We start from the raw sequence: 26836 nt of genomic DNA, 5'->3' as shown, positions 1-26836 counted from the left end.
CCCTCCCGGGCCCAGCATCCTCCTGCCACCCCCTCTGCCCAGGGAGCACGAACCCTCCCCGGGCTGGCGAGCCCCCGCCACGCTGCCCCGTCTGTGCCAGCAGGAGCGAATCCAAAGCGCCCTCTCTTCCCAGGGGCCCCGACGACATCCTGCATCGTCGGCAGAGACATTAGCGGTGGGGAAATTAAGTATGCGCGCACACGCACACCGGCCAATAACATTAAGTGTCATTTAAAAAAAAAAATGGGTTAAATAAGCAGCATCACCGAGGATGGCCGTGCCGGGCTGATTATCCCATATTTGCACGTTTGGGAGGTGGGAAGGCTAGAAGTCTAATGACGGAATTATCACCCTAATGCCTTTAGCTGGCTGCGAATAATCCTGGGGCCGCAGGGTTTTTGGCTGGTTTCCTCTAATTGCACCCAGATTAAGGGAGCCCTGTAAGGCGGGCCTTCCCCAGCCCTCCAGAGCAGCCTTTCTTCAAAGAGCCCACATGTCCAGGTCCTTGGCTTCCGAGACTGTGGCTGCTCTGAGAGGCGTTAGGTCTCCCGGGGGCCCAGCTCAGCAGTGCAGGGGCGTGAGGCGGGAGCAGTGAGGGCGGGATGGCACTTGGTACGAGGTCTTGGGGAGCTGTGGGAGCCGGGAGATGCAGCATGAATGCTTCACACCCAGGACCCTCTAAAGCGAAGGGACCCCTGGACACCCTCCCACACACGCACAGCAGCCCAAAGGCACAAGGTATCTCAGTACAATACACGGCTGCTATCCTGCCAGACGGGGTGCGCTGAGGAGCATCCTCCTTCCTCTTGGGCCTCTCCAGCCTTCCCAGGGGGACACGCCCTGCCCCTGACAGGGGACCCCCCTGCCAAACAGGGTTATTTGGACTGAAATCTCCTGGAAAGGCATGTCAGACGTACCAACCAGTTCCTCATGCTCTGAATTCCCTGCGTCATTGTGCAGCACCTCTTGCTAAAGGGGGGGGGTCTGTTCTCACCTCCCACCCCCCCAATGCTGAGTCCAACCCCATGACTTGCTTTGGCAATGGGATGACAGCAGGTGTGGCCTCCCCCAAGGCTTGGGGAGGCACCTGAGCATTTCTGCTTCTGCACGTTTGCCTTGACTGGGGTTAGCGTGCAGGGGGGATGCAGGAAACATGGAGCAGCGCCAGGTCTGACCCCTACACACGCGAGCACCCCTCTGGGACATAACCATTAGGTGCGCCAGACGTGGGAACAAGCCCCAGCCAGGACCAGAAGTACCTAGCCTGAACCGCTGGTGTTCAGACTAGGGTGAGATGGCTTTGGGGGCTGCTTGTTACGTGGCACTGCCAAGGCGGTGGCTAACTGATACTCCTGGGCACGGGGGCCGGCACAGAAAGGCAATGCCCCTTTGCCGCGAGGCAGGGCAGGTGACAAGTCCGGCCCCACCCAGCCTGGACCCTGCGGCTGGACTGAAGGATCTGGGGACCGAGGCGGCTCCAGGAGACTCTCCCCAGAGGGCTCTGGGAACTCAGAGGTGCCAGTCTCGGTCTCCTTGCCTGCCGGAGGACATAGTGGGGTCACGGAGAAGCTCAGGAGGGAGGAGGTGGGTAATGTCCTCCCTTGTGTCCGTAAGCGTCTTTTTAAAGTGGCAGCAGCAGCAGCAGCAGTGCCGCTCGCGCTCCGGGGAGCAGAGCTGAGGGCAGGAAGAAGCCCCAGGGGAGGCTGTGTCTCCACCAGGACCCTGGGCACTTCGAGGGTGAGCAGGAGATTCAGGGAAGGACTCCAGCCTCCAAGATCCCAGCAGCTCAAGAAGCGGCTTTCGGTGCAGACGGCTGGATGCTCCTCGGCAGGCTGGGGCCCTCCCACGTCCTCCTCCGTCCCTCGCTAACGCCCAAAGGAGCAGCAGCTGACCTAAAGCTCCGGGAGGCGGGGGTCCCGAGGGCTGGCCACCGTAGGGTGAGCGAGTCGCCGCTGAGCTCAGCCACCTGAGAAGCTGACACGCACGGGGCCCACGTTCACGCCGCGCAGGCCCCAAAGGGAAGCGGGAGCCCCACTGGGCCTCCCGGGCACCCTTGTCAGGCTGCTCAGTTCACGGGCTCCCGCGTCCCCCACACATCGCAGATTTGGCCTGTGCACGTGGCCCAGCCCACGCAGCCCCCAGCCACCAGCTGTGTGTGGCCAGGCTGACCCTAAACGTCACACACCCTCATGCAGGAGGCCCCCAACTATGGGAGAGGGGTCCAACCACCCCCAACAGCCGTGGCTCGGGCTCAGGCGGGCAGCTTCCTTCACGTACCAGGAGCAAAGAATGTTTAAGTGGACACAGAAGAGCCCCCAGCTTCTCAGACCCTCCACTGCGCCTCCACCTGTCCATCCCGTAGTCACCGCGCTTTTTTTCTTTTTTTTTCTCTCTTTCTTTTTCTTTTTTTTTTTTCCAGATCTCTTCATAGCAGCTTTGAAGCTGTGCAAAGTGAGACTGGCCCGCTCAGAAAATGGGGCCTGATAGAGGCATGTCTGGTGTGCAAAGATGCCCCGGGCTCAGAGGCAGGCACCCCGAGAACCCAGCCAGCCTGCCGCTCCAGGAGGAACGGCCGCACATTCCGGTCCCATTTTGGGAGGTGACTCTTCTCTGGGCAGCTGTCACTTCAAGGCTCTGCTTATGTCATTAACACGAAAAGGATCCCTTCCTGTTGCCCCAAGTCTTGTTCCTTCTGTTTCTACCATCCCCACCCCCTCCCACATGCCCAGGACCTCTGCGGAGGTCCCCTCCACCTTCATCCGGCACAGGGAGCCCACCCTATCTGCGGAAACCGAAGCCTTCCCGAGGCATCTTTGGGCCCTTCTTGCCTTCTCTGGGGGGCTTGGGCGAAGGTGTCTCCACCGTGCCCCCATACGGGCAGCTCTCCGACCCCGGGTGGTGGCCCGTGCATTCCACAGCGGGTATGTACCCGCTGTCCCACATGCCGGTCCCACACAGCTTACACAAGTCGTGCAGGCTGCAGGGGATGCGGGGCAGGAGGCGGAACTGGTGCAGGAGACTCCTGGCCTGCGAAGAGAGGACAGGTGGTGGGGGCTGGGGCAGGCTCCCGAGGGCCGTCCCCCAAGGGGTGAGCAGGGTGGCCAGGTGCCACCGAGGGTCCCGCCTCAGCGGCAGGCAGTCCAGGCCCTCCCGTCTGTCCCCTGCGACTCAGCCCCCGGCCAGGATGCCCCAGCGCTCCCCTGGCCCTGCACCTTTACCTTTCAACCTCTGCAGGGTCCTGGGCAGCGCCGTGCCCTCTTCCTACCCATGTGACCGCTGGCGCCTGGGTGGCTCCTTACAGCCCCCGAAGACCACCACAGAGCTTTCACGGGTGGCATCGCCAGTGGGGTCTGGGAAGTGGAGGTGGCCAAGCTCAGCGTCCCCTCTTCCTTCCACTAGCCTTGATGACACGTGGCCACCCTCCCCCAAAGCTGCCTTCCCAATCTGTGTGCTCTGGGCCATGAGCGAGGTGCCCCAAGGAGGGCGGGGGCCTGTCTATCAAGCTGGATAATTTGTTCAGTCCATGCAGCAGCGGGGGAGGCGCTGGTGTCCGGGCCTGATGGTGGGACCAGCTGGGGTGCCTGCGGTGGTGGCCCCAGGGCGGGGCCCTGCAAGCCTGGCAGGTGGGGCCACGTGGAGGGGGGCAGGCACTCACCTTCCTGAGAACCAGCTCCCCGTTCATGTGCATGGCCAGGTTTCCAAAATGCAGCAGCATCTGGTCAGTGGCCAGCTGCTGTTCGATGACGTCATCCCCGTAGATGGCCACGATGGCCACGCAGATGAAAAGGTGGAAGTAATCGGTCTGGGGGGAGGGGGGAAGGACAGCAGGGTTCAGATGAGCCCTCAGGTGGAGGCTGAGTGGAGAGGCGTGGGGTGAGGCTGGGCTCCTGGGCTCCTGGGCAAGCCACATGCCTCTTTTGCCCTGTCCACACCCCCCCCCCCCGACATGGGGCTCAGGGGCGGTACCCGCACCCAGAGGCTGCTGTGACACGCAGAAGGGACAGAGCTCGTGCCACCCACGGGCTGCTGTTCCTCTGGGAGCCCTCTGGGTGCCCTCCATCACAGGGGCCACGAGCAAGCTTCCTCTGAAGGCTGGCCCATGCTCATCCCGAAGCCTGTTCACAGAGGGGCTGAGAAGAGCCCGAGAGGGTGTGCGCAGAGCCTGGGTCGGCATCCTCTCCAGTGGGTCTGGGAACACGCCAGCGACAGAGAATGTGTGGGCCACCTCCCACGGGTCAGGGTCTTCCTGCCTCCGGCCTGAACATCCCAACGCTTGCCCCAGACACGACTCCTAGGTTTGTTGCTAAGGAATCGAGAAGATCCCGACAGAGAGGAGATGGACAGCCTCCTGCCGGCCCCGCGGGGTGGGTATGATGATCCTGCTGTCCTGTCTCTGCAAGGACTCCGCGAGGACCCTGCCGCCTGCCTCGGAGACCAGCTCATGCCACGGCCCAGCAACGCCAGGCGCCCGGCAGGAAGCCAGCGCCCGGTCGGCTTGCACTCGACTGGGGCGCATCCTGTGTGCTCTGCGGCCCGGATGCTCTGAGAGCACGCTGCCTTTGACTCACACTGGCTCCCGAGGGCAGAGGAAGAGCAAGGAGCATCAGGAAGCTCGTGTTTAGTCTCCTGATGTCAACCGGCCGCCCAGATGGGACAGCTGGGCCGGCCCAGTGGAGCCCACGGTTCCGGCAGAGGCTTGGGTCAGCCAGCACCCCACGCCAGCCTGCTCTGGGCCGACTGTCCCCCCCACCGGGGCCGCCCGGCCCCTTCCTTTGAACTAATCTGGAAATGGTCTTGCTTTGGCTCGGAACGACCCTCTGGCAGCCTTTTGAACTCTGGCCAGGGGTGGGGTGGGGTGGGGTGGGGCAGGCAGAATTCCAGGAAGGGGGCTGTCCGGCTCCTCCGAGCGAGCGAAATGTCCCGCACGGGGCTGGGCAGCAGGACGGACCCAATTCCATTCCCAGGTCGAGGCCTGAGGCGGTCCAGCCCCCCACCCCACCCCAAGACTCATAAAGCGAAGAGCCTCCTCCCACTGCCACCATCTGACCACCTCCCCACCCCCGTGCCACTAATGTGGTCAAGGGGAGGGGCCAACGTGGCCAAATTCGGTCCAGGATCTGAAAGGCATAAACTTGATGTGCGGCAAGTTCAAGCAGAATGGTGGCTACCGGAGACGTCCAGGCGGGCCTCTCCCGTAGTTTCCCCTAGATTTCATGAAACTTGGGATGTAGACAGAGCTCAGTGATCAAAATCACCGTGCCACGTGGCCCCGGCGGTGGGGGACACTGCAACGTGAGGCCCAAACACGATATAATGAGGGTGGCAAATCCGCTGCTGGGAACAGACAAGGAAGCCCCGCAGAGCAGACTCGAGTCAAAAAAATACACGTGATCCAGTGTCTCGGACCATCCACGCTGCGCGTCCTTTGATGAATGCAGATGGTTCACCCTGAACGTACACGCCAAGCGCCCTCATCCAGGCGGTCAGCACAGCCAGACCCGGGCCAGGGGCGAGGGCACACGCGGAGGGCACACGGGGCTGGCGGACACAGAGACGGCTTATGGCCCCAGCGTGGCCTCTTCGGCCACGAATGCTCCTCCTGCGCCATCAGTAAGGGTGGAGCAGGCTGGCTGCCGGGGCGTCCCCTCTACCCACAAGGCCTAAGGAAGCTGCCTGGCTTGCACCGTGAGCACAAAGCCGGCTCTTGCAGAAAGGATCCTGGCCACCTCACGGATGCGTCAATACTATTTTTTTTTTAAGGTTGATGGATCAAAAGAGACTTGTCCATCCTTTAACATCGCCAGCTTGTTGTTAATTTGGGTGTTAAAGCCGTGTGACAGGGCCCCATGCTCTCAGGGGGTTTGCAGAGGAGGCTCTGAGAACAGCGGACTGCAAGTGGAAATCTGGGGGTGGAGGGTGGGACAGTGGGGTCCTGGGCTCTCCAGAGGGGCTGACGGGGATGCAGGGTCGGAGGCTCTTTCCCTGAGCCGTCCTGAGCAGGGAAGGAGGGCCGGGGTTCTTGCGGCCTGGGCTGCAGGAGGCCTGCTCACCGTCAGGGATGTCTTTCACACTGATTGGTTGTGGCAGCAGGGAGCTCGGCCCCAGGACGTGGTAATGAGCACAGTCAGTGGGCCATTCGCATCTGTTTCGGTGACTTGGGAGGCGAGCTGCAGGTCTGAAGCCAGCCCCCAGGGACTGGATGAGGGAGGGACTAGAAGGCAGTCCCCTGATGTGGAGGCTGGGGTTGCAGAGGGGGGGACCCCGGGGCAGGTGCATGGTCATGCAGACCCCCGCCCTCCTTGCAGGGCGCCGCTGGTGACCGGTGCCTGGAGCCTCGCCCCGGCTCACCTGGTAGTGGGCCCAGCAGGCCTCCCAGATCCGCAGGGCCTCCGCCTCGGGGAACTCGCGCTTGAAGCAGAGCAGCAGCCAGCGGTGGCAAAAGAGCATCTGCAGGCCGTCCTCGCCCAGGGAGACCAGGTGCTGGTAGAAGCGCAGGTGTGTCAGCCGCAGCAGCTCCCGCAGGTAGAGCTGGGGGCGAGGCCAGGACCAGTGAGTCCCCCCAGGCTCTGCCCGAGATGCCCACTCCCTCTGGGACCCTTCCTCGGGCCCCCCAACCCCGGGAGTGCACACGTCGAGCACCAGGTCCCCACCGGCTGGGTGTGTCTGCACCTGCTTCCTTTATTCTGCTGCTGGAATCGGACTCACACTCGTCTTGGCTAGTTTATCCCAGATTTCAGACTGTTCTGGGGGCACAGTCCAGGGCCTGGTGCCCTGCTGTGGCCGGGGAAGCTCTCTGGGCCTCAGCCACTGCACAGGGCTGTCTCTGCCGCTCCCTCCTCCTGGGAAGACGAGCAGATCGTGCGTGGCACCCCCAGCCCAACCACCTTCCCATCACCAAGACCCATCGTCTTCCAGAGTCGACTTAGAGCGGGGAGGGGGCATTTCTGAGCCTCACAGCGCTCCACTCCTGCACTCACGGTCACCACCCAGTGACGTGGGGGGTGAGGGACGACATCAGGCTACTTCTGGCAGCGCCCAGCTCGGGCTGCTGACTTCAGCGCCCTTAGAATATCCATCTCCGGCAGCTAATGAGTCACGGGGCCGTGTGCGGCATGAGCCCGTCAGGGGCGAATCGTGTCAGACCCCGTAATTACCTCCCTAGGTGCCGTGGAAACCTGACATCCCAGGGCCGATGCGATGCGGAGAGAGGGCAGCTAGGGGGTGGCTGGGGGTGGGGGGCGCCTGGGCCAGGGCTCTGTGACTCACAGGCCCCTCCCGTCATTCCCGCTGGAGACAGCTGCTGGGGCACCGGCCCTCCTAGGGGCTGATTCTGAGGATCCTTTCCCACTGGCCAGTTTCTGCACCCTGCGGCCCACCACAGGGTCGAGACCACGCACGCACGCAGCTTACCCCTCCCTGGCCCCACGGGGACGTCCCCTCCCCTTCCAAGCCACACCTCCCGGTCCTGGCTCCCTCATCCTCAGATCCCCCGCTGTGCTCTGCTCCCCGTTCACAGACAGTCCCTGGCCCTGGCATTCGAGCGGCTCCACTCAGCTCTGTCCTCATTGCACCTGACATGTCTGGTCCCAAAAGACCAGGCCACACAGTCTGGCTGCCCGAACCTGTGCTCGGCCAAGTCTGGGCAGATCCCAGGTGCAGCCTGCCCTGCTGGCCTTGCTGCCCGTCTCCGTCAGCTTCCAGGCCGGGGCTCTCTTTGGGACTGGAAGGCCCAGGCCACATCCCAGTGCCCTCCACCCGGCACCCGGCAGGTGTTTGGAACACACAGGCCCTGTCTCACTGGCTCTGCTGTCCCCTGCCCCAACACTCAGAGCCGCCGGGTCCGTGCAGGTTAGGGGAGGCCCTGAGGAGGGGGCGTGCTGGCTGGGCACAGAGGGGAGGCCTGCGGCCCTGAATGGGGCAAGGCGACTGCCCAGGGGGCCCCCAGGGTGGCTTCAGGAGCCCCTCCCACTCCCGCATCCCGTGTTGGAGCCCTGCAGGGAGCAGCCCAGATGTAGCTGGGGGCCCGTTCTGTACAGCACAGGGCTGGGCGTGGTGGGCCTCCCCCTCCTCACTCCACCAGAAGCCTGGGCTGGGAGGCCACATGCAGGGAGGCAGCAGGTCACCAGGGGAGGGGCCTCCCTGCAAGCCCAGCCTGCAGGGAGCATGGGGTGGGGACCAAGGAATAGCATTCAGGGAGCTGGGCCTTCCCCGTGGCCCAGGGCTGAGCCGCCAGGCCCCATCGGTGGCCCCTGAGACCTCTGGCAGCAGGGGCAGGAGGCAGCGTGCTGTCCCCCAGCGTGCTGTAGCCCGCATCCCCCAGCCTCACCAGCTGTTTCTCCATGTCCTCGTCCCGAGGAGAGCTGACGAAGATCGTGTTCTGCATCAAACCCACAAAGCACCAGAAGGTGTCCGATTCGTCCAGGACCTCGGCCAGGATGGGCGCCACGAGGTCTGACATGCCCTGGAAGTAGCCGATGGCCGGGTTGTACACGGCGTAGTTCAGCAGGATCCTCCTGGTGACGCAGGGCAGAGAGCAGGGAGGGAGTCAGCAGAGAGCGGGGCCTCAGCGCAGCCCGGGCGGCTTGGTGTCGCCCGTGGGAGGAAGAACTCCAGGCTGGAGGCCCCAGACTGCCAGGATCCCCCTCCCCGCCTCTCCCCACTTCACCTCGATCTCGGGGCCAGAAGGCGGGGCTCTGGGGACCGTCTTCAGCGTCTAGGGAAATGGAGGGGCCTACAGTAGCCCCCTGCCAGGCCCAGACCTCCAGGGCAGGGACAAGACGAATGGGGGTCTGAATTTCTTAGTGGTGGCCCGCTGGTGACAAAGGGTGGGCTGGCAGGGACATTTTTACGGGCTGCTAATTTTGTGCAATCATTCGCCAGGCAGCAGAATGTCAAAGATGCCAGCCTCGGGCTCTGTGTGGTTTTATCGGCCGGAGGACCACCCGTTGGGAGGCTCCGGGGAGGCCCATCCGGGGCTGGTGGGAGCCAAGCGGACACAGGCTTGAGGATGCCCAGGGCACGGGAGGCTTTGCTGGAACCTACAGGGCCCCCCGGGGGACGCTGTGGCCACAAGACGTTGACTGACGTGGCCTAAAATAGCTAACAATCCTCTGCTTCCGGGGAGTCGATGGTATGAACCTGGACAGCCCCCCACCCCTGCAGAAGTGCTGCCTCTCCTTTCCTTCCCAGGCGGCTGGCTGAGGCCCTGGGGGTAAGGTGACACTCACAGAGGCAGGGGAGGAAGTGAAATGGGGGTGACGGGCTCTCCTCCTCTCAGGGGACCTCGCTGGCCAGGGACGGCGCATACCTCATGCTCTCCACGTTTGGATTGTCTTCGCCCCGGAAGAACTGGTTGCTCCGATCCGTCCGGACCACGTCCTTGTCCACCGTGAACTGCACGTTGCGCCAGAATGCTCTGTGCTCCTCAGGGGTCATGGAGAGCCTGGCACGGAGCAGAGGGTTCGCAGGGGCTCAGCGAGCAGCGCCAGTGTGCAGGCTGCAGGCAGGGCCTGCTCCTCCCCACCCCTGCTCCCCATGGGGGCTCCCCACTAACGGGGGTGTGTGTGCAGTTATCCAGCGTTGGGGAGCAGCCCGGGGTCAGCCAGGCTGGGAGAGACCCCTGCCCCGCCCCCCCTGCAGCCGGTTGTACTCTCAGCGGGGGGCCGGTGCCCTGTGAAGTCCGGTGACAAGGGGCTCTCAACCCTTGACACAGAGCTGGGGAGCACTGAGGCCAAGAGCGGGGGCCGGGTGACGGCACTGGTCCGAGCCCATCCCTCTGTGCCTGGGACCCACTGTCCAAAGAAAGTCTGGGTCACGGTCCACACTGTCAAAGCGGGATTGCACCTCTTTGGCGGACACCCCCGACCCCCCAGCGGCCGGGGCGGGGCGCCCTTACCTCTTCTGCTGGATCTCGGCGTATTCCCGGCGCTTCTGCGCCCGCAGAGCCTCCCGCTCCTGAGACGTGGACTCGTGGCTGTAATATCGCAGCAGGAAGGGCCAGACCTCCCCCCGGATTGACACATCAATGCCGCCGAAGAAAATGGCCTGCAGGAAGCGGCAAAGGTTGGGGAGGGGCCGAGACGGGGCGGCTCAGAGCACCCCCAGTCCCCGGAGATTTGTGTTTTGGTGGCTGTGCTGTGCCTGGGTGACAACTGATGCCTTGATTCAGGTCGCTGTGATTTGCACATGTTTGGAGGGGAAAGTGGCGGCCCTCCATTCCCATACAGGACACAACCAGGCTCATTTCAATGTCAATGCCCACCCTGGTGTGGCGCTCAGATTATCGTGTCGTTCTCACGTCATGGCCTAATCCCGGTTTTGGAAGCTGCATTTCACCGGAGCTCTTCTATGCAGGCTGACGCCGGGTCCCCCAAACCCGCTCCGGAGGTTTGCTTTTCAACGCAGAGCCTTTGATTGCTTTATCGGCGGGCTCACACGGCGCCTCCTCGCGTGCGAGGGGCTGGCACCCCCCCCCCCCCCCGCCGGGGAGGTGGCCCTGGGTGCCCCCGGCTCACCTTGCGCAGCTTGTAGCCCTCCTCCACCTGGCCCAGCTCGTTCAGGTGGCGCAGCCAGGCCGCCACGTCCAGTCTCTTGTACATGCTCTCCTCGGGGTGCGTCTCGGAGGAGGGCAGTTTGGGGCGTCGGATGGAGAACTGCATGCACGTCTTCTCGTCGGCGACCTGCTGGCCAGGACGAGACTCAGGGAGATAAGCACCTCGCGGGCAGGCTGCCGAAGCCCACGCGCTCGCTCTCCCGCTCTCCCGGGACAGGGAAGCCTCCCTCTCTCTCCCCCCTGCAAGGAGGGGGGACCCGCTCTCCCCCCATACAAACCCCTAAATGGCAAGTGTAATTAGATGCAATTAAAATGAAAATACCTTCATCTTAACATCGGTTTCCCGGGTCGCTGGGCTCCCGGGCCCACTCCCACCGACCGACCCAGCAAACGACCGCCGCCCCCTCGCCGCCTCCCCCACTCTCCCTGCGACCCCCGGCCGCAAAAACGGAATTAATGCCTCGTTCGGCCCAACTTCCCTCTGCCGGGAGGGCCTGCAATAAATTACATGTGATTGGTCACAAACAAAGGGACCGCTGTTCCCCGAGCAGGGAGCCCGCCTGTCAGGTTGTCTCCACGGGCAGTCACGAATCCAGGGCAAAACTGCAGCTGACATTTAATTCAAAAATCAAAGGTTGTTCAATGTAGGGGGAAAAGCAAGCCACACTACTGTAATAAGGGGAGCCAGCAGGAGGCTCTGTGGGAAGGAAGGGGATCTTCAAGCCAGCCCCGTCCTAATAAGCACATACAGTATCTTGAACAGATAATTAAAGAGCTCTTATTACATTTGTATGTAGATTGAGCAAAATATGGCAGGAAGCCTTGTCAAAACATGATTTTTCAAGTGCAGAGCTCTGACTTTACAAGAAGACCCAGGCATCTGCTTCAGATCCGAAGTCGCTGCTCTATCAGCCACCCAGAGACCAGGGGCCGCCCTGGGCCACTGAGGGTCACGCCCTGCGAGTGCTTGGTGCGGGGAGGCCCTGGCCCCCTGTGGGCGGTGCGGGCAGCCCAGTGAGTCCCGGGGTGGGGCCTCCCCTCCCCTCCCCCACCTCCGCCCCCAGGCATCGCCCTCTGCCCCCCCGGGGTACCTGGTCCTTGAGATGCGTCTCGGCGCAGTACTTCCACTGCTGAAACACGTCGGACAGCTTGTCCAGGCCGCCGTGGTGGAAGTGGAACACCTTGTACTGGCTCTCCCGGCTGGCGATGACCAGCTGGCCGCTGGTGCAGGCCTCATCGCTGAGCCGCCGCGGGAGGGGGGAGGACGGAGCGATGAATGTGGAAACACGGGGCTTTTATTTCCAAGTATAATCAGAGGCCCCTATCACTGACCTCAGAGGCAGGAAACAGGAAGGCCCCGCGGAGTTTGGCTGCTGGCCGCAGGGGGACAGCGTTACACCCGCACACAAGCCACCACCCCCCTTGGCTGAAGAAGGCCAAACAAGCCTCTCCTGGGGAGGCTGGGAAGGAGGACTGTCCTGGCTCCCTGGAGGGCTGCCCAGGGGCCTGGTGTCCCCACCCGCCGGACGGTCCCTCCTCTCTGGGAGACCCGGGGGGTGCATGGCGTTAGGTGGAAGCCGGTTTTGAACCCAGGTGGGGCGGCACTGGAGGGCACTCTGGGAGACTCCTCCAGAGCAGCTTGCTACACATCCAAAGGGGCCGTCAGCCCAACCTTGCCTGTCTTTCCGTAAAGGGCCAGAGTGTGCCTCTGGGCCCGGGACCCCTCCAGGGACATGCCTGCTTCGCATGCAGGTCTTAGCTTGGGGCTACTCTGCAGCTGGGCCACCGTGCCCTCCAGGAGAGATGTGACGTGGCTACTAGACAGGACACTAATAGGGATGGTCTGCCCACCACGAGAAAGGTGGCTGGGAGCACCTGTAGCCGCTCTCTGTGCGGCCCCCATCACCCTGAGGGACCTGGAAGAGCCTGAGAGCTGCCCCCACCTGCTCCCCGGCGGCAGCCATCGCGGGGTACCCCTGCCCCCGAGCTTAGGGAGCAAACAGCTGGGAAGGCCAGCACGGCCCTGGACCTGAAGCCCCGCCCGCCGGGACACCTGTACCATCAGCCAGCTTCCAGGAAGCTGCCCAGAGAGGCTCTCACCTGAAGAAGAGGCGGAGGGAGCGCATTTGTCCCAGGTCGACGCGGAACACCCCGCAGATCTGCTCCAGGGCACAGGCCCTCTGCGGCTCATCCCAGCGTGGGGTCTGCAGGAGGCCGGTGCCGTCCGGGAACCGCAGGTGGGCATCGGCGCCCGAGGGGGAGCTGGTGGGGCAGGTCGTGGGATGGCCACGTGGTTCCCTGTCCGTGCAGCCACGGGGGCAGGGCAGGGAGGGCGTAGGGGAAACATTTAAACGTGGGCCCAGGCTCAAACCCACACACAGACATGACGGGAGGTGCCACACGGGTGGTGGGCACTCCGCAGGCGCCCGTGAATGAATGAATGAATGAATGAACGAATGAATGAGGCCTATCACAGTCATGCCCAGTCCCGTTCTTGTGTGGAAGGGGAAGCATGTGTATGACCAAACTGCACCCCAGCTCAACCGAGGCAGTAACCTGACCTAATGACAGATGAGGTCACCCTGATGAGGTCACCGAGGCAGGGAGACCTCGGGCAGGTCACCAAGCCCCTTTGAGCCTTTGTGTCTACAGGTGCAACGTGAGGATGGTGCCAGGGCTTCACGTAGGATTAACGGCAGCAGAGCGCTGGGCACCGGGCACCCTGGTCCTCAGAGTTCCCTAGGAGAAGCTGTTTCATGAACAGCATGGGGCTTCTGTTTAAGTTTCGTTAAGTTCACTATTTTCCTGAAAAAAAAAGCTGGTTCAGTTTACGGTTCAGTAAGAAAACACGAGGGCTATTGATACTCATAATATGAATCACGAACATATATTAGGCCACTCAGAATGGGCCTGGCTCTGTATTACCCACTTCTCATGTGCATTTATTACCTATAATCCTCACAACAATCCTTCACAATGTGTGATGTCATTACCCTCATTGTACAGAAGAGAGGAACTGAGGCCCAGAGGGGTTAAGTGGCTTGCCCGAGGTCACCCAGCTAGCAGGTGCTGCAGCTGGGACTTGAAGCCGCGCTCTGCGGCTCAGGTCCTCACCAGCATATTTTATTGCCTTGAAGTTCCAAATTCAGCTACACAACCCCACTTATGCTTTTTTTTCTTTTTTTTTTTTAGTTCATGAATTTGTTTAAAACCCTAGCTGCGAAATATCTTATTCCTCGGGTTCAGCCACACCACAGGTTAAATGCCACCTCTTGAGATTTAACGGCAATATCTAGCAAGTACCGCGGAAACGTAACCGGAGTAAAGGCAAGCATCCGTTCCAGGCCCGACCCCAGCATCCTACAGAGACCCGACAGCGATTGATTATCGTGCCTCCCTGTTTCAGCCCCGAGGCATCTCTTCCTCCAAAAGGCACCAGGTCTCCACACAAAGTCACTTTGGGTGGTTCGAGCACAATCCCCAGTGACTTGGAACTTCCTCAAAGAGAAAGACTGGCTTTTTAGAACCTTTGCTGCTTCTAGAACAATAACCAGCCTGGCGTGCAGGACACAGCGGCTTTACTTCCCTCCCTGTCTTAGGAAGGGGGCTGAGCCGGTCCTGCTGTTCCGTGGGGCCCCTGGGCTTTCCAACGGGACAGGCTCCGGTGCACATAGGCAGCTGCGCGGGAAGGGAGGCGGATGAGCTGATCCACTGCGGCCGAGCAGCACACTCAGACCCAAAGAGGCTGAGGCAGGCGCAGCCTTGCAGCGTGGACCCTGACCGGGTTGCGTTACACGATCATTGTGTGCAAAACAAGGCAAGTCTCGGGCCTGAGGACAGCCCCCCACCACGCCACTTGATGCAGCATCTCATAATCTGCTTATTGAACAATGAGGCCCCCGCGGCTGGGAGTTCGTGGGCTCTGCATGCTTCCCAGGCTGGCCGGCCCATCCCGGGCTCGCCTCCAAACCGGCTGGAGAGGGGGGGCCACCAAAGGGTGGCATTATCTGCAGCCCCTTCCCCGCCTCCAGCAGCGCTCCACACACACATAGCTCCACCTCCAAACCCTGCACGCCCTCTCACCCCGTGGGGCGGGCCCAGGTTTCCAGAAAACAGATCCAGGGGGGAGACTCACTCTGACAGAGTCCGGGCTGGAAGAGTCCCTGCTCTGCTGCTGCAGCCGGGGCACTGGTTCCCCAGGGGCTGCGGGGGAGGGACCGATTTCAAGCCAGGAAAGAGCCCCAGAGACAGGGTCTTCCACACACCCTCCAGGGGCAGCTTGTCTCCAGGCAGAAGGCTGCTTACCCCCTGCCACGACTCCCGAGGGGGAAATTATTTGCATTAATTCATTGATTGATCCATTAACTCAAGACACTATGCTTGGGACCTACCACCAGGGTTCCAGGGGTTCAAACCAGAGCAAAGCTGATGGAAGCCTTGGGTCTCCACGGCGTAGGGCCTGTGATAGCACATGACCCTGTGGCCACCTCCTTCACCTAACATAACACCTGCTTCTCCATTGAGACCTGTTGCCGCGAGGACACAACCGTGTCTCAGTGACTTCTGCATCGCCAGCTCCCAGCACGGTCCCGGCGTAGAACACACGGCCACTTAATACCCAAGCCTGGGACGAACGTGCAAAACATCTGTGAACTTTGAAGCCGTAGAAAAAGAACAGTAAAGAAGGATCTGGAGAAAACTAAAATCATAGTTTTTATTTTTTATCTGTTTACACATGGAGAACAGTTTGGCTTTAAGCATATTCAAATGTGCTGTGTGTAATTTGGGTTGTTCATAAAATTATTATGTGTGGTGCATTAAAATGAAATGGATGGTTTATTTAGGCAATCACTCCCAAAATACTACAAGTTAAAAATGTGTCACAGATAGAGCCAGGAGAGACGCTAAACTCCAAGGAATGTGACAACTCTCAGTTTTTGTTGTTTTCTGAGGATCACCCGAATGCAGAAACAAACGAAATAGAGCAAAGCCGGCATGGTCACAGCCGAACATGCAAAGCGAGTTCTTTCTCCACTTAGTAACTTTGGCCACATCAGGTGGGTGGAGATTAGACGCAGCCTCTGGGATTCTCCGCAGCAGCTCCTAGAGGGTGGTGGGCGCGTCCCCACCCCTGATGCTTTGGCCTAGGGGATGTGGCATGAGTGACCTTGGCGTCCAGACCTGGCCTCAGGAGCCTGGCGGCAGGCTCGCCCACTGCTGGGCGGCTGCCACGTAAGGAAGCCCGGGCACAGGTGGCAGGGGACCAGGAGGCAGGAGGGGGAGCAACCTGCCCACAGCAGCAGCGCAGCCCCCAGACCTTGTGGACAGAGGCCATTTCAGCCCCTCCCCGCACCAGCTACAGCTGCTGAGTGCCCAGCGGTGTCCGTGACTCAGCCCGGGCCAGCCAGAACTGCCAGCCAATAAGACGGGGTTGTTTTTAAGCTGCTAAGGGTTGGAGTCATTTGTTAAGGGTTGGAGTCATTTGTTACACGGCAGCAGAGAACCGGCATATCATAGGAAGGGTCTCTATTCAGAGAAAGCTGGAGTGAGGAGGAGAAAACCTCCAAAACTGTTGTGGTTCTCAAGGTCAAAGAGGCATTGGGGCTGGATTTTAATGTTTTTAAAATATCCAAACTTCTAAATTTGCTCTTGTTTTTCTTCATCCTGAGCCTTCTGAGTTGGATAAAACAGTAAGTCCAGTGAACCCCGGTGGTAGGTCCCAAGCATAGCGTCTTGAGTTAATGGATCAATCAATGAATTCATGCAAATAATTTCCCCCTCAGGAGTCATGGCAGAGGATAAGCAGCCTTCTGCCTGGAGACAAGCTGCCCCTGGAGGGTGTGTGGAAGATCCTGTCTCTGGGGCTTTTTCCTGGCTTGAAATCGGCCCCTTCCCCCCGCAGGGAACCAGTGCCCCGGCTGCAGCAGCGGAGCAGGGACTCTTCCAGCCCGGACTCTGCCAGAGTGAGTCTCCCCTCTGGATCTGTTTTCTGGAAACCTGGGCCTGCCCCACGGGGTGAGAGGGCGTGCAGGGTTTGGAGGTGGTGCTGTGTGCGTGTGGAACGCTGCTGGAGGTGGGGAAGGGGCTGGAGATAATGCCACCCTTTGGTGGCCCCTCGTAATTTCCAAAACTTGGAAGCAAGCACGATGTCCTTTAGCAGGTGGATGAATAAGCAAACTTCAGTCCGTCCAGACAAGGGAGTATCATTCAGCACCAAAAAGAAATGAGTTATCAAGCCATGAAAAGACATGGAGGAACCTCAAATGCATATCACTAAGTGAAAGATACCCGGATGCTAGCCTGGAAATGCTACAGATTGTGATTCTGGAAAAGGCAGAACTGATGGACATGGCTAAAGGATTTGTGGTTGTCAGGGATTGGGGGCAGGAGAAGGGATAAACAGGCAAAGCATGGAGGGTTTTCAGGGCAGTGACACCACAGATAACCCTTGAACAATACAGGTTTGAACTGCATGGGACCACTTCATGCAGACTTTTTCCCCATAAACTAGTCCAGGACTGTAAGTGTATTTTCTCTTCCTTATGATTTTCTTAATAACATTTTCTTTTCTCTAGCTCATTTTATTGCAAAAATACAGTATATAATACATATAATATACAAAATATGTGTTACTTGACTCAACTTTTTATGATATTGATCAGCAGTAGGCTATTAGACATTAAGTTTTTGGAGAGTCAAAAGTTCTATGTGGATTTTGTTGTTTTTGTTGTTGTTAAAGATTTTATTTACTTACTTATGAGAGACACAGAGAGGGAGAAGCAGGCTCCCTGCGGGAAGCCCTATGTGGGACTCGATCCCAGGACTCTGGGATCAGGCCCTGAGACGAAGGCAGACACTCATCCACTGAGCCACCCAGGTGTTCCAGTTATATGTCGATTGGAGGAGTGCGGGTTGGCAGCCCTAATCCCTACATTGTTCAAGGATCAACTATAGTCTGTATGATGCTATAATGTTACGTGTGTGTCACTATACAATGAATTTGTTAAATCTATTAAAACAAAACAAGCCAAAACAGAACAAAACAGAATGAGAAGCCAAAGGACAAACTGGGACACACACACGCACACACACACACACACACAGATACACACACACACATATATATATATATATATATATATATATATATATATATATGGCTTTCATGTGTAAAAATCTAAGTAAACCAAAACAAAACAAAACAAAACAAAACAAAAGAATGCCCAACAAAAGAGTGGCAAAAGAAGAAGAAAAAAACGACTCACTAGAGAATAAGTACAAATAACCAATGAAATTTTCATGTCTAGAGTAATGAAATAAATGCAAATGAAAGAAGATACTGTTTAGAGGGAGGTTGAGGTCCATGAAAAATTGGCCACAACCAAAAACTATAGAACATGGTGTTGGTAAGATTTTAGGAAAATACACACTCTTGCACAGCCAGGGGTGGGGAGGCACTGTATATTGGTCAAATTTCTCTTTCTGGCAATTTATAAATAGGATGCAGAAGGCTTAAAAATGTTTATACACCTTGACCCTTTACCTTCATTTGTAGAGATTGATCCTGAAAAAACAAGCAGAGATGCCCAAAAAAAGTACACACGTGTAACAGATACAGAAAAATCATTTGACAAAAATCCAATACGTATTCATGATAAAAACCACCAGCAATGTAGAAATACAAGGGTACCTCCTCAAGTTGATAAAGGTCACCTAGGAACATTCTACCATAAATGTCATACTCAATGACTGGAGACTGAATTGTTTTCCCTATGGTCAGGATAAGGTTAGCACACCTGTTTTCATCGCTTCTATTCAGTATTGCACTAGAGGTTCTAGCCTCTGTGTAAAGCAAGAAAAGAAACTAAATGCATTAAGATTGGAAAGGAAGAAGTAAAATTATCCCTGTGTGCAGATGACACAATAGTTTATGTGAAAAAAATCCCATGAAATTTACAAAATAGAACAAGTGAATTTAGCATCATAGCAGGATAAAAGGTTAATATAGACTAATTGTATTCTTAAAGACTAGCCACAGAGTATTGGCAAATACAATAAAAAATTCCATTTATAGCACCCCTTCCAAAAAAAAGTCTTACATAAAATGCTTAGAAATAAGTCTAACCAATGACATTCCAGACCTCTATACTGAAAAACACAAAACCTTACTGAGAGAAATTAAAGGAAACATAAATAATGGAGAGATATACCATGTCCATGGATTGAGGCAGTTAATATTGTTAAGATGGTAATCTTACCAAATCAATCTATTGATTCAACACAATCCCAATAAATATTCCAATAGGATTATTTGGGTGGGGGGTAGAAACTGACAAACGCACTCTAAGATTCATATAAAAATGCAAAAGACCTAGAATAGCCAAAGTAAGCACAAAAAAGAAGAAAGTTAAAGGATTCTCTGATTTTGAGACTGATAATAAATCCAAAGTCATCAAGGCAGACTGGCATTGGTGCAAACAGAGACTTTTAGAGCAATGATACAGAATAGAGTCCAGAAATAGATAAATAGGATCAATTGATAATCAACAGAGATGCAATTCCATGGAGAAAGGACAGCTCTTTCCCAAGTGGTGTTAGGTCAAGTGGGTATCTGTATGAAAAAATATTAACATCCTCCCTTTCTTCATGTCATATATAAAAATCAACTCAAAATGGGTCCCAGACCTAGATGTGATACCTAAAATTATAAAACTGCCAGAAGAATCCATGAAAGAAGACTTTGTCACCTTAGAATAGGCCAAGGTTTCTTAGAATACAAAAAGCACAAACCATCAAAGAAATACTAATAAACTAGAAAACTGAAAACTCTTTTCTTCAAAATTCACCATTAAAGAAAAAATAGAAATGCAAAACACAGACTGGGAGAAAATATTCACAACACACCTGTCCAGTAAAAGACACACCCAGAATATGTATGAAAAGCTGCTAAAACTCAATAGTACAGTTAGATATAGATTTTTTTTTAGATATGACACCAAAGCGTAATGATCCATAAAAGAAAACAATTGATAACTAGGACTTTATTAAAATGAAAAGTGTCTGCTCTTTGAAAGACACTGCTAAGAAAATAGACAAGCCACAGACTGAGGAAAGACACTTGCAAAACACATCTCTGAGGGGCACCTGGGTGGCTCAGTGGTTGGGTGTCTGCCTTTGGCTCAGGGCCTGATCTTGGGATCTGGGATCCAGTCTCGCGTCAGGCTCTCTGTGGGGAGCCTGCTTTTCCCTCTGCCTCTCTCTCTCTCTCATGAATAAATAAATAAATCTTAAAAAAAAACCCCACATCTCTGAAAGGATCTGTATCCAGAATGTATAAACTTCAAAGTTAGTAATGAGAAAACAAACACAATTTAAAAGTAGGCAAAAGATTTGAAAAGACCCATCACAAAAAAAGGTGGCAAATAGTCAAATGAAAAGGTGCTTGACATCATTGGTCATTTTGTTTTGTTTTGTTTTATTTATTTAAGTAATCTGTATACCCAACATGGGGCTCAGACTCATGACTCTAAGATCAAGGGTTGCATGTTTTTCCGACTGAGGCAGCCAGGCGCCCCATGACATGGTCGGTCATGAGGGAAGTGTAAATAGAAACCATAATACGATAATAAAGAAACACTGTGACACATGACACACCTATGAGAAAGAAACACAAATGAAAACCAATAGCATAGACTCTGGCAGGACCCAGAGCAACTCACTCACACGTGGCCGGCTGGCGGGAATGCACACCAAAAAGTCACCCTGGAAACATACACTTACCATATGACTCAGCACTCCTAGGTACTTATCCAAGGGAAAGGAAAAATGCTTATAGAGCAATCTGTGTGTGCATGCTTATAGTTTTGTTCACAAATGCAAAAAAACGAGAATCAGCAGGTAGGCCTTTCAATTGGCTAATGAAGCAACAAGCAGTGGGACGCCCCCACAATGGACACCACTCAGCAATAAAAAGGCATAAACCATAATACATATAATATGGGTGAATCTCAAATGTATCGTGTGAAAAAAAAAGATCGACTCAAAAGATTATATGAAAAGATATCCAGCATCATTAGCCATCAGGGAAATGTAAGTTAAAACTATAGTGAGATGCTCCCACACACCTGTCAGGATTAAAAAGATTGACCACGACGATACCACGGGCTGAGAAGGACTTGAAGCACCTGGAACTCTCACGCACATGGCTGGTGGGAGTGTAACATGGGAAAACCACTTTGCATAACCGTCTGGCAGTGTCTTAAAAAGTTGAGCTGGGCACCCTGGGTGGCTCAGCGGTTTAGCGCCTGCCTTCAGCCAGGGCGTGATCCTGGAGTCCCAGGATCAAGTCCCACATCGGGCTCCCTGCATGGAGCCTGCTTCTCCCTCCTCCTGTGTCTCTGCCTCTCTCTTTCTCTCTGTGTCACTCATGAATTAATAAATAAAATCTTCAAAAAAAATTAAAAAAAAGTTGAGCTGGCCATGTGCACATGCAAGGCTTCTGCATAAGTGTGCATAGCAGCTTTATGTGTAGTGGCTGGGAACTGAGACGAACCCAGCAGGTGGGTCAGGTGGGTGGGGAAGCAGGTGAATCAATAAACAGACTGTGGTTCCGACCTACAATGGGATAGGACTCAGCAACAGAAATGAATGAACTCTTGCTTCCTTCACACAACAATGTGGATACGTCACTAAATCCTCATGATGGTGAAAGAAGCCAGACCCGAGGGTGGGGGGGAAGAGTACATACTGCATGATTCCATTTATATACAATTTTAGGAAATGCACACTAATCTATAGTGACAGACATAGCAGAAAAGTCATTCTGGGGGCAGGGGCTGAAGGAAGGGATGGATTAAAAAGGGACACAAGGCAAATTTGGGGGTGATGGATGCTCGCTAACTTGATCGTGGTGATGGCTTTACCGTTATGAGTGTGTGTATGTGTGTGCATGTGTATGCGTCAAAACTCAGCAACTGTACGCTTCAAATATATACAGTTTAATATACATAAATTATACTTCAATAAAGTATAAAAAACCCACCAATATTCAACTCAGGGCTATTGCTAAATTTCTAACAATGGGACAATATTTTAAGGTCTTATTTATTTATTTGAGAGAGAGAGAGAGTAGGAGTGCATGAGCAGGGGGAGGAGTGAGGGGAGGGGGAGAAGCAGATTGCTTGCTGACTGGGGCGCCCAACGCGGGGCTCGACCCCACCCCCCTGAGATCATGACCTGACCCAAAACCAAGAGTCAGACGCTCAACTGACTGAGCCACTCAGGTGCCCCAACAGGAGAATATTTTAATACATTGTGGCCCATTAATATAATACAATGCCATTAAGTTATTATAAAACATTTCATAGAAGTATTTAAAGAACAAAGATAATTGCTCACACTGTTATGTGAAATGAAGAATGTGGGATGCAGAACTATGTGAGATATAACAGTATAGTTTTATGTATAATAAATATTTATAGATGCTTTATATCTACATAAATATATTGTTGAAGTAGAAAATGGCCCCCAAATTATAATAATGATCATGTCCAGATGGCACCACTATAGTTTTTTTCATCTTGTTTTCTTACTTTAGAAATTTTCTAAAAGTAGTAATGAATCATTTTGATAATCAGAAATAATAAGCTAATCTTGTATGCTCATATCTTTTATTTTTAACAAGAAGCCTATAATGGTTTTTATACTAAAAAAACCAACCTTTATGGATGATTCCATAAAAAAAAAAAAAATGACAGGAAAAGGTCAAGTGTAAATAATGGAACGTCATCACGATTACCATTCATCAGTGGCTTCCCAGGTGCCAGGCGCTCTGCTAAATGAGGGAGATATTATTAACCCCATTTTATAGTTAAGGATACTGAGGCCAGGAATGATGACCTGAGATTTCCCAGGGGGTAAATGGCTGAGTGTGGCTGATCCAGAGCTCAAGCTCCTGACTCCTACGCCGTATGACTTCCAACAGGAGTTGGAGCAATTTAAAAGAATGAAAAGGAAGATTCAAAGGAAAACAAAAACTCTATTTTTAAAGACATCTTGTAAAGATGCCCCTAAAAACTGTCGACTCCTCGCCTCTGCCCCAGGCCCCTGGCTCGGACACTGTCAGCCTTCCAGTGCTGTCCGCGGCGGAGCCCCAGTCCTAGCCTGGCATGTAAGGTCGTGTCGCCACACTGCAAGGCTTACGACCATAGAGGCTCCCCCTCACTGTTCTGGAGGCCAGAAGCCTGAGAGCAAGGCGTCAACAGGGCCATGCTCCCTGTGAACACGGGCGGAGGACCCTTCCTTGCCTTTCACCTGCTGGCGGCTGCCGGCGATCTTTGCCTTTCCCCGACCGGTGGATACCCCCGCCCCCCCCATCTCTGCCTCCATGTGTGGGTGTCTGCCTCTGTTTTCTCTTCTTATTAGGACACCCGCCGTTGGATTAGGGCCCATTCTAGTCCAGAATGACCTCATCCTAACTCATTAGATCTGCAAAGACCTGACTTCCAAATAAGATCACATTCCGAGGTTCCGGGAGAACATGAATTTTGGGGACATCATTCAACCCAGTGTACCCCTTTTCATGCTCCATTATATCCCAGGCAAACTGCACAGCTCCTGACCTTTCCACCCCGTGAGGTCCTCTCTCTACACCCGCTACTGGTCCACCCTACACACCTGGGGCGGCCTACTCTGCCTCTCTGCCAATTCTTTTCTCTCTCCAAGGCCCAGCTTCGATACCGTCTTATCCACGCTGCTTTCTCTTGATCCCTGGAGAAGCCACTAAGCAGAGTGCCTGGCATGTACCAGGTAGGCAATATATGCTGACTTTCCTTATTTCTTGGGAAATCCTTAGATGTTTATCATTCTCTTTTGCGTGTTTTGTCTTTGACTTCGCATAAAGTCACTTTGCCGATGCTCAAACCAGACGAAAACATCCCAAGAACACAAAATTCCAGGCCCTTCTGAACACTGCTGATGAATACAGACACAAATTTCTCCACAAAATACCCGCAAACCAAATCCAACAACATATAAAAAGGATTATACACCATGACCAAGTGGGATCTATGCCAGGAATACAAAGGTGGTTCAACATATGAAGAGCAATCAATGTAATACACCAGATTAACAGAATAAAGGCCAAAAACCACATGATCTCAATAGCAGGAGAAAAAACATTTGACAAAAATCCAACATCTTTTCATGATGCAAACACTTAGTAAACTAAAAATAGAGGGGAACTTCCTCAGACTGATAAAGGGCATCTATGAAAAACCCACAGCCAACATTATACTCAATGATGAAAGAGTGAAAGCTTTCCCCTGCGATCAGGAACAAGACAGGATGTCCGCTCTCCACTTCTGTTCATTGTTGTAGTGGAGGTTCTACTCAGGGCAATTAGGCAAGGAAAGGGATAAAAGGCATCCAGGTTGGGAGGAAAGAAATAAAACTATTTCTTGTCACAGATGGCATGATCTTGCACGTAGACTATCCTTAGGAATTCAAACGCCCCCACACAAAACTTATTACAACTAATGTGAATTCGGCCAAGTTGCAGGATGTGAGATCAATTTTTTTTTAATTTTTTTTTTGTGAGATCAATTTTTAAGAAATTAATTACATTTCTCTGCAGCAGCAATAAACAATCTAGAGTGAAATCTTAAAAAAAGGGTTTCGTTTACAACACACACACACACACACACACACACACACAACATCCAAGATGTGTACCCTATAAACCATAAAAACATTGTTGAAATCAATTAGAAGAGAGCTAAATAAATGGAAAGTCATCCTGCATTCACGGACCAGAAGACCCAGGATCGTTAAGATGGCAATACTCCCCAAACTGATCCAAAGATTCAACACAGCCCCTATCAAAATCCTACTTGCCTTCCTGCAGACGTTACCAGCTGATCCTAATATATATCTGGAAATGCAGGGGGCCCAGAACAGTCCAAACAATATTGAGGAAGAGGAATAAAGTTGAAGGGAGGGCTCACACTTCCCAATTTAAAAACTTAACTACAAGGGGTGCCTGGGTGGCTCAGTTGGTTGGACGCCTGCCTTTGGCTGGGGTCACGATCCCAGAGTCCCACATCGGGCTCCCTGCTCAGTGGGGAGTCTGCTTCTCCCTCTGCTCCTCACCCTGCTCGTGCTCTTTCTCTCTCGCTTTCTTTTTTTTTTTTAATTTTTATTTATTTACTCATGAGAGACACAGAGAGAGAGGCAGAGACATAGGCAGAGGGAGAAGCAGGCCCTCCGCAAGGAGCCCAATGTGGGACTCGATCCGGGATCCCAGAATCACACCCTGGGCCAAAGGCAGACACCCAACCGCTGAGCCACCCAGGCGTCCCTCTCTCTCGCTTTTTCTCAAATAAATAAAATCTTAAAATAAAACAACAACCAAAACTTACTACAGAGATGCCCGGGTGGCTCAGTCCAATTCTTGATTTCAGCTCAGGTCATGATCTCAGGGTGGTGAGATTAATCCTGGTGTCAGGCTCCATGCTGGGGGTAAGGCCTGCTTAAGATTCTCTCTCCCTCTCCCTCTGTCCCTCCCCATCCTGCTTACACACACACTCTCTCTAAAAAACAAAAACGGGGTCACCTAGGTGGCTCAGTGGGTTAAGTGTCTGCCTTTGGCTCAGGTTGTGATCTCAGGTGCTGGGATCAAGCTCCATATCGGGCTCCTTGCTCAGCCGGGAGCTTACTTCTCCCTCTTCCTCTGCCCCTCCTCTCTGGTTGCTTGCACGGGCATTCTCTCTCTCTCTCTCTCTCTCTCTCTCTCTCTCTCTCTCTCTCTTTCTCTCTCTCTCTCTCTCTCTCTCCCCCTCTCTAATACATAAATAAAATATTAAAAACAGAAAACTTACTACAAAGCTATAGTAATCAAGACAGTGTGGTGTTGCCATAAGAAAAGGTATGTCGATTAACGGATCAAATGGAGAGTCTAGAAATGAAACCCATACATTTACGATCAACTGGTTTTCAACAAGGGTCAAAATAATACAGTTTTCAGGAGGAAAGAAGAGTTTGTTGTTTTTTAACAAATGGTGTTGGAACATCTGGACATCTATGTGCAAAAGAATTAAGTCGGACCCCTACCTCACACCATTTACAAAAGTTAACTCAAAAAGGACCAAAGACCTAAATGTAGGAGGCATAATTATAAAACACTCAGAAGAAAACAGGCATCGATCCTCATGACCTTGGATCAGATCGTGATTTCTTTGATATGACATTAAAAGCAACAGCAACCAAAGAAAAAAATAGGCAATTCGGACTTTATAAAAACGAAAACCTTTGATGCTTCAAAGGAAACTACTAAGAGAATTAAAAGACAATCTGCAGGATAGGAGAAAATATTTGTGAATCACATATCTGTTATGGGATTCGAACCCACAATATATAAAAACACTTGGAATTCAATGATGAAGAGACAGGTGACCCGGCTCAGACACGGGTCTGTCTGAACAGACATCTGTCCAGTGAAGACACATGCGTGGCCAACAGGCATATGAAGAGACGCCCAACGTCATCAGGCATCAGGGACCATCATGAGACACCACCTGACACCTGCAAGGATGGCCAGAACCAGAAAATGGGGGACAGTATGTGTTGGTGAGGACCTGGAGACACTGCACACACCCCTCCCGTGCATGGCGGATGGCAACAGGGGACCGTGCAGCTCCCGTGGGAAACGGTTTCGCAGTTCCTCACAATTTAAACACAGAGTTGTCGCCAGGCGGTCCCATTCCTAGGCACCTACTCCAGAAGACCCAGAATAAAGGTCTATCCCACAACGTGGACGGATGCTCATAGCAGTGTCGCCCATAACAGCCCCAGAGGGGAAGTGATGTCCATCAACCGAATGGGTCCATCCATACAATGGGCTATTATCCAGCTGCAGAAAGTAATGAGGTGCCAATACACACTACAACATGGGTCAACCTTGAAAACATATGGGGAGGAGCCCGACACCAAAGGCCACACGCCGTACAAGTCCATCTACACAAAACACCCACAGCCTGTACATCTGTTGACACAGAAGGTAGGTTAGTGGCTGCCAGGGGCTGAGGGAGGGAGAAGTGGGGATGGGATTTCCTTCTTGGGGTGATGAAAATATTCTGGGATTAGTGGTGATGGCTGCACAATGTGAATGTACGATATGCCACTGGGTTGTATGCTTTATTTTTTAAAGATTTTTATTTATTTGAGAGACAGAGAGAGAGAGAGAGCGCACAAGCAGGAGGAGGGGCAGAGGGAGAAGCAGACCCCACT

The 26836-nt window shown here is 53.9% G+C and overlaps 1 protein-coding gene across 10 annotated transcripts in view; it reads right to left on the bottom strand.

Annotated features, from left to right (window-relative positions):
* Window positions 1–215: 215 nt before the first annotated feature.
* The window catches only part of TBC1D16 (TBC1 domain family member 16), a 74936-nt gene continuing 48315 nt past the window's right edge, over window positions 216–26836 (bottom strand). For 2 of the 10 annotated variants that reach the window (XM_025999900.2, XM_072746464.1), the window contains exons 4-12: window positions 12653–12814; window positions 11644–11791; window positions 10515–10682; window positions 9896–10044; window positions 9308–9442; window positions 8327–8513; window positions 6349–6528; window positions 3656–3802; window positions 216–3027 (exon numbers count right to left, since the gene is read on the bottom strand). In XM_025999900.2, coding sequence (XP_025855685.2) covers window positions 2779–3027; window positions 3656–3802; window positions 6349–6528; window positions 8327–8513; window positions 9308–9442; window positions 9896–10044; window positions 10515–10682; window positions 11644–11791; window positions 12653–12814 — 1525 coding nt within the window. In that variant the 3' untranslated portion in view covers window positions 216–2778. Of the gene's footprint in view, window positions 3028–3218; window positions 3351–3655; window positions 6176–6348; window positions 6529–8326; window positions 8514–9307; window positions 9443–9895; window positions 10045–10514; window positions 10683–11643; window positions 11792–12652; window positions 12851–26836 lie in introns of all 10 variants that reach the window. The other 8 variants (XM_025999898.2, XM_072746467.1, XM_025999901.2 and 5 more) reach the window with 5 other exon arrangements.

Source organism: Vulpes vulpes, chromosome 2 (genome assembly GCF_048418805.1).
Source record: "Vulpes vulpes isolate BD-2025 chromosome 2, VulVul3, whole genome shotgun sequence".
NCBI classification, from domain to species: Eukaryota; Metazoa; Chordata; class Mammalia; order Carnivora; family Canidae; genus Vulpes; species Vulpes vulpes.
This window is presented reverse-complemented; position numbering and strand designations above follow the sequence as displayed.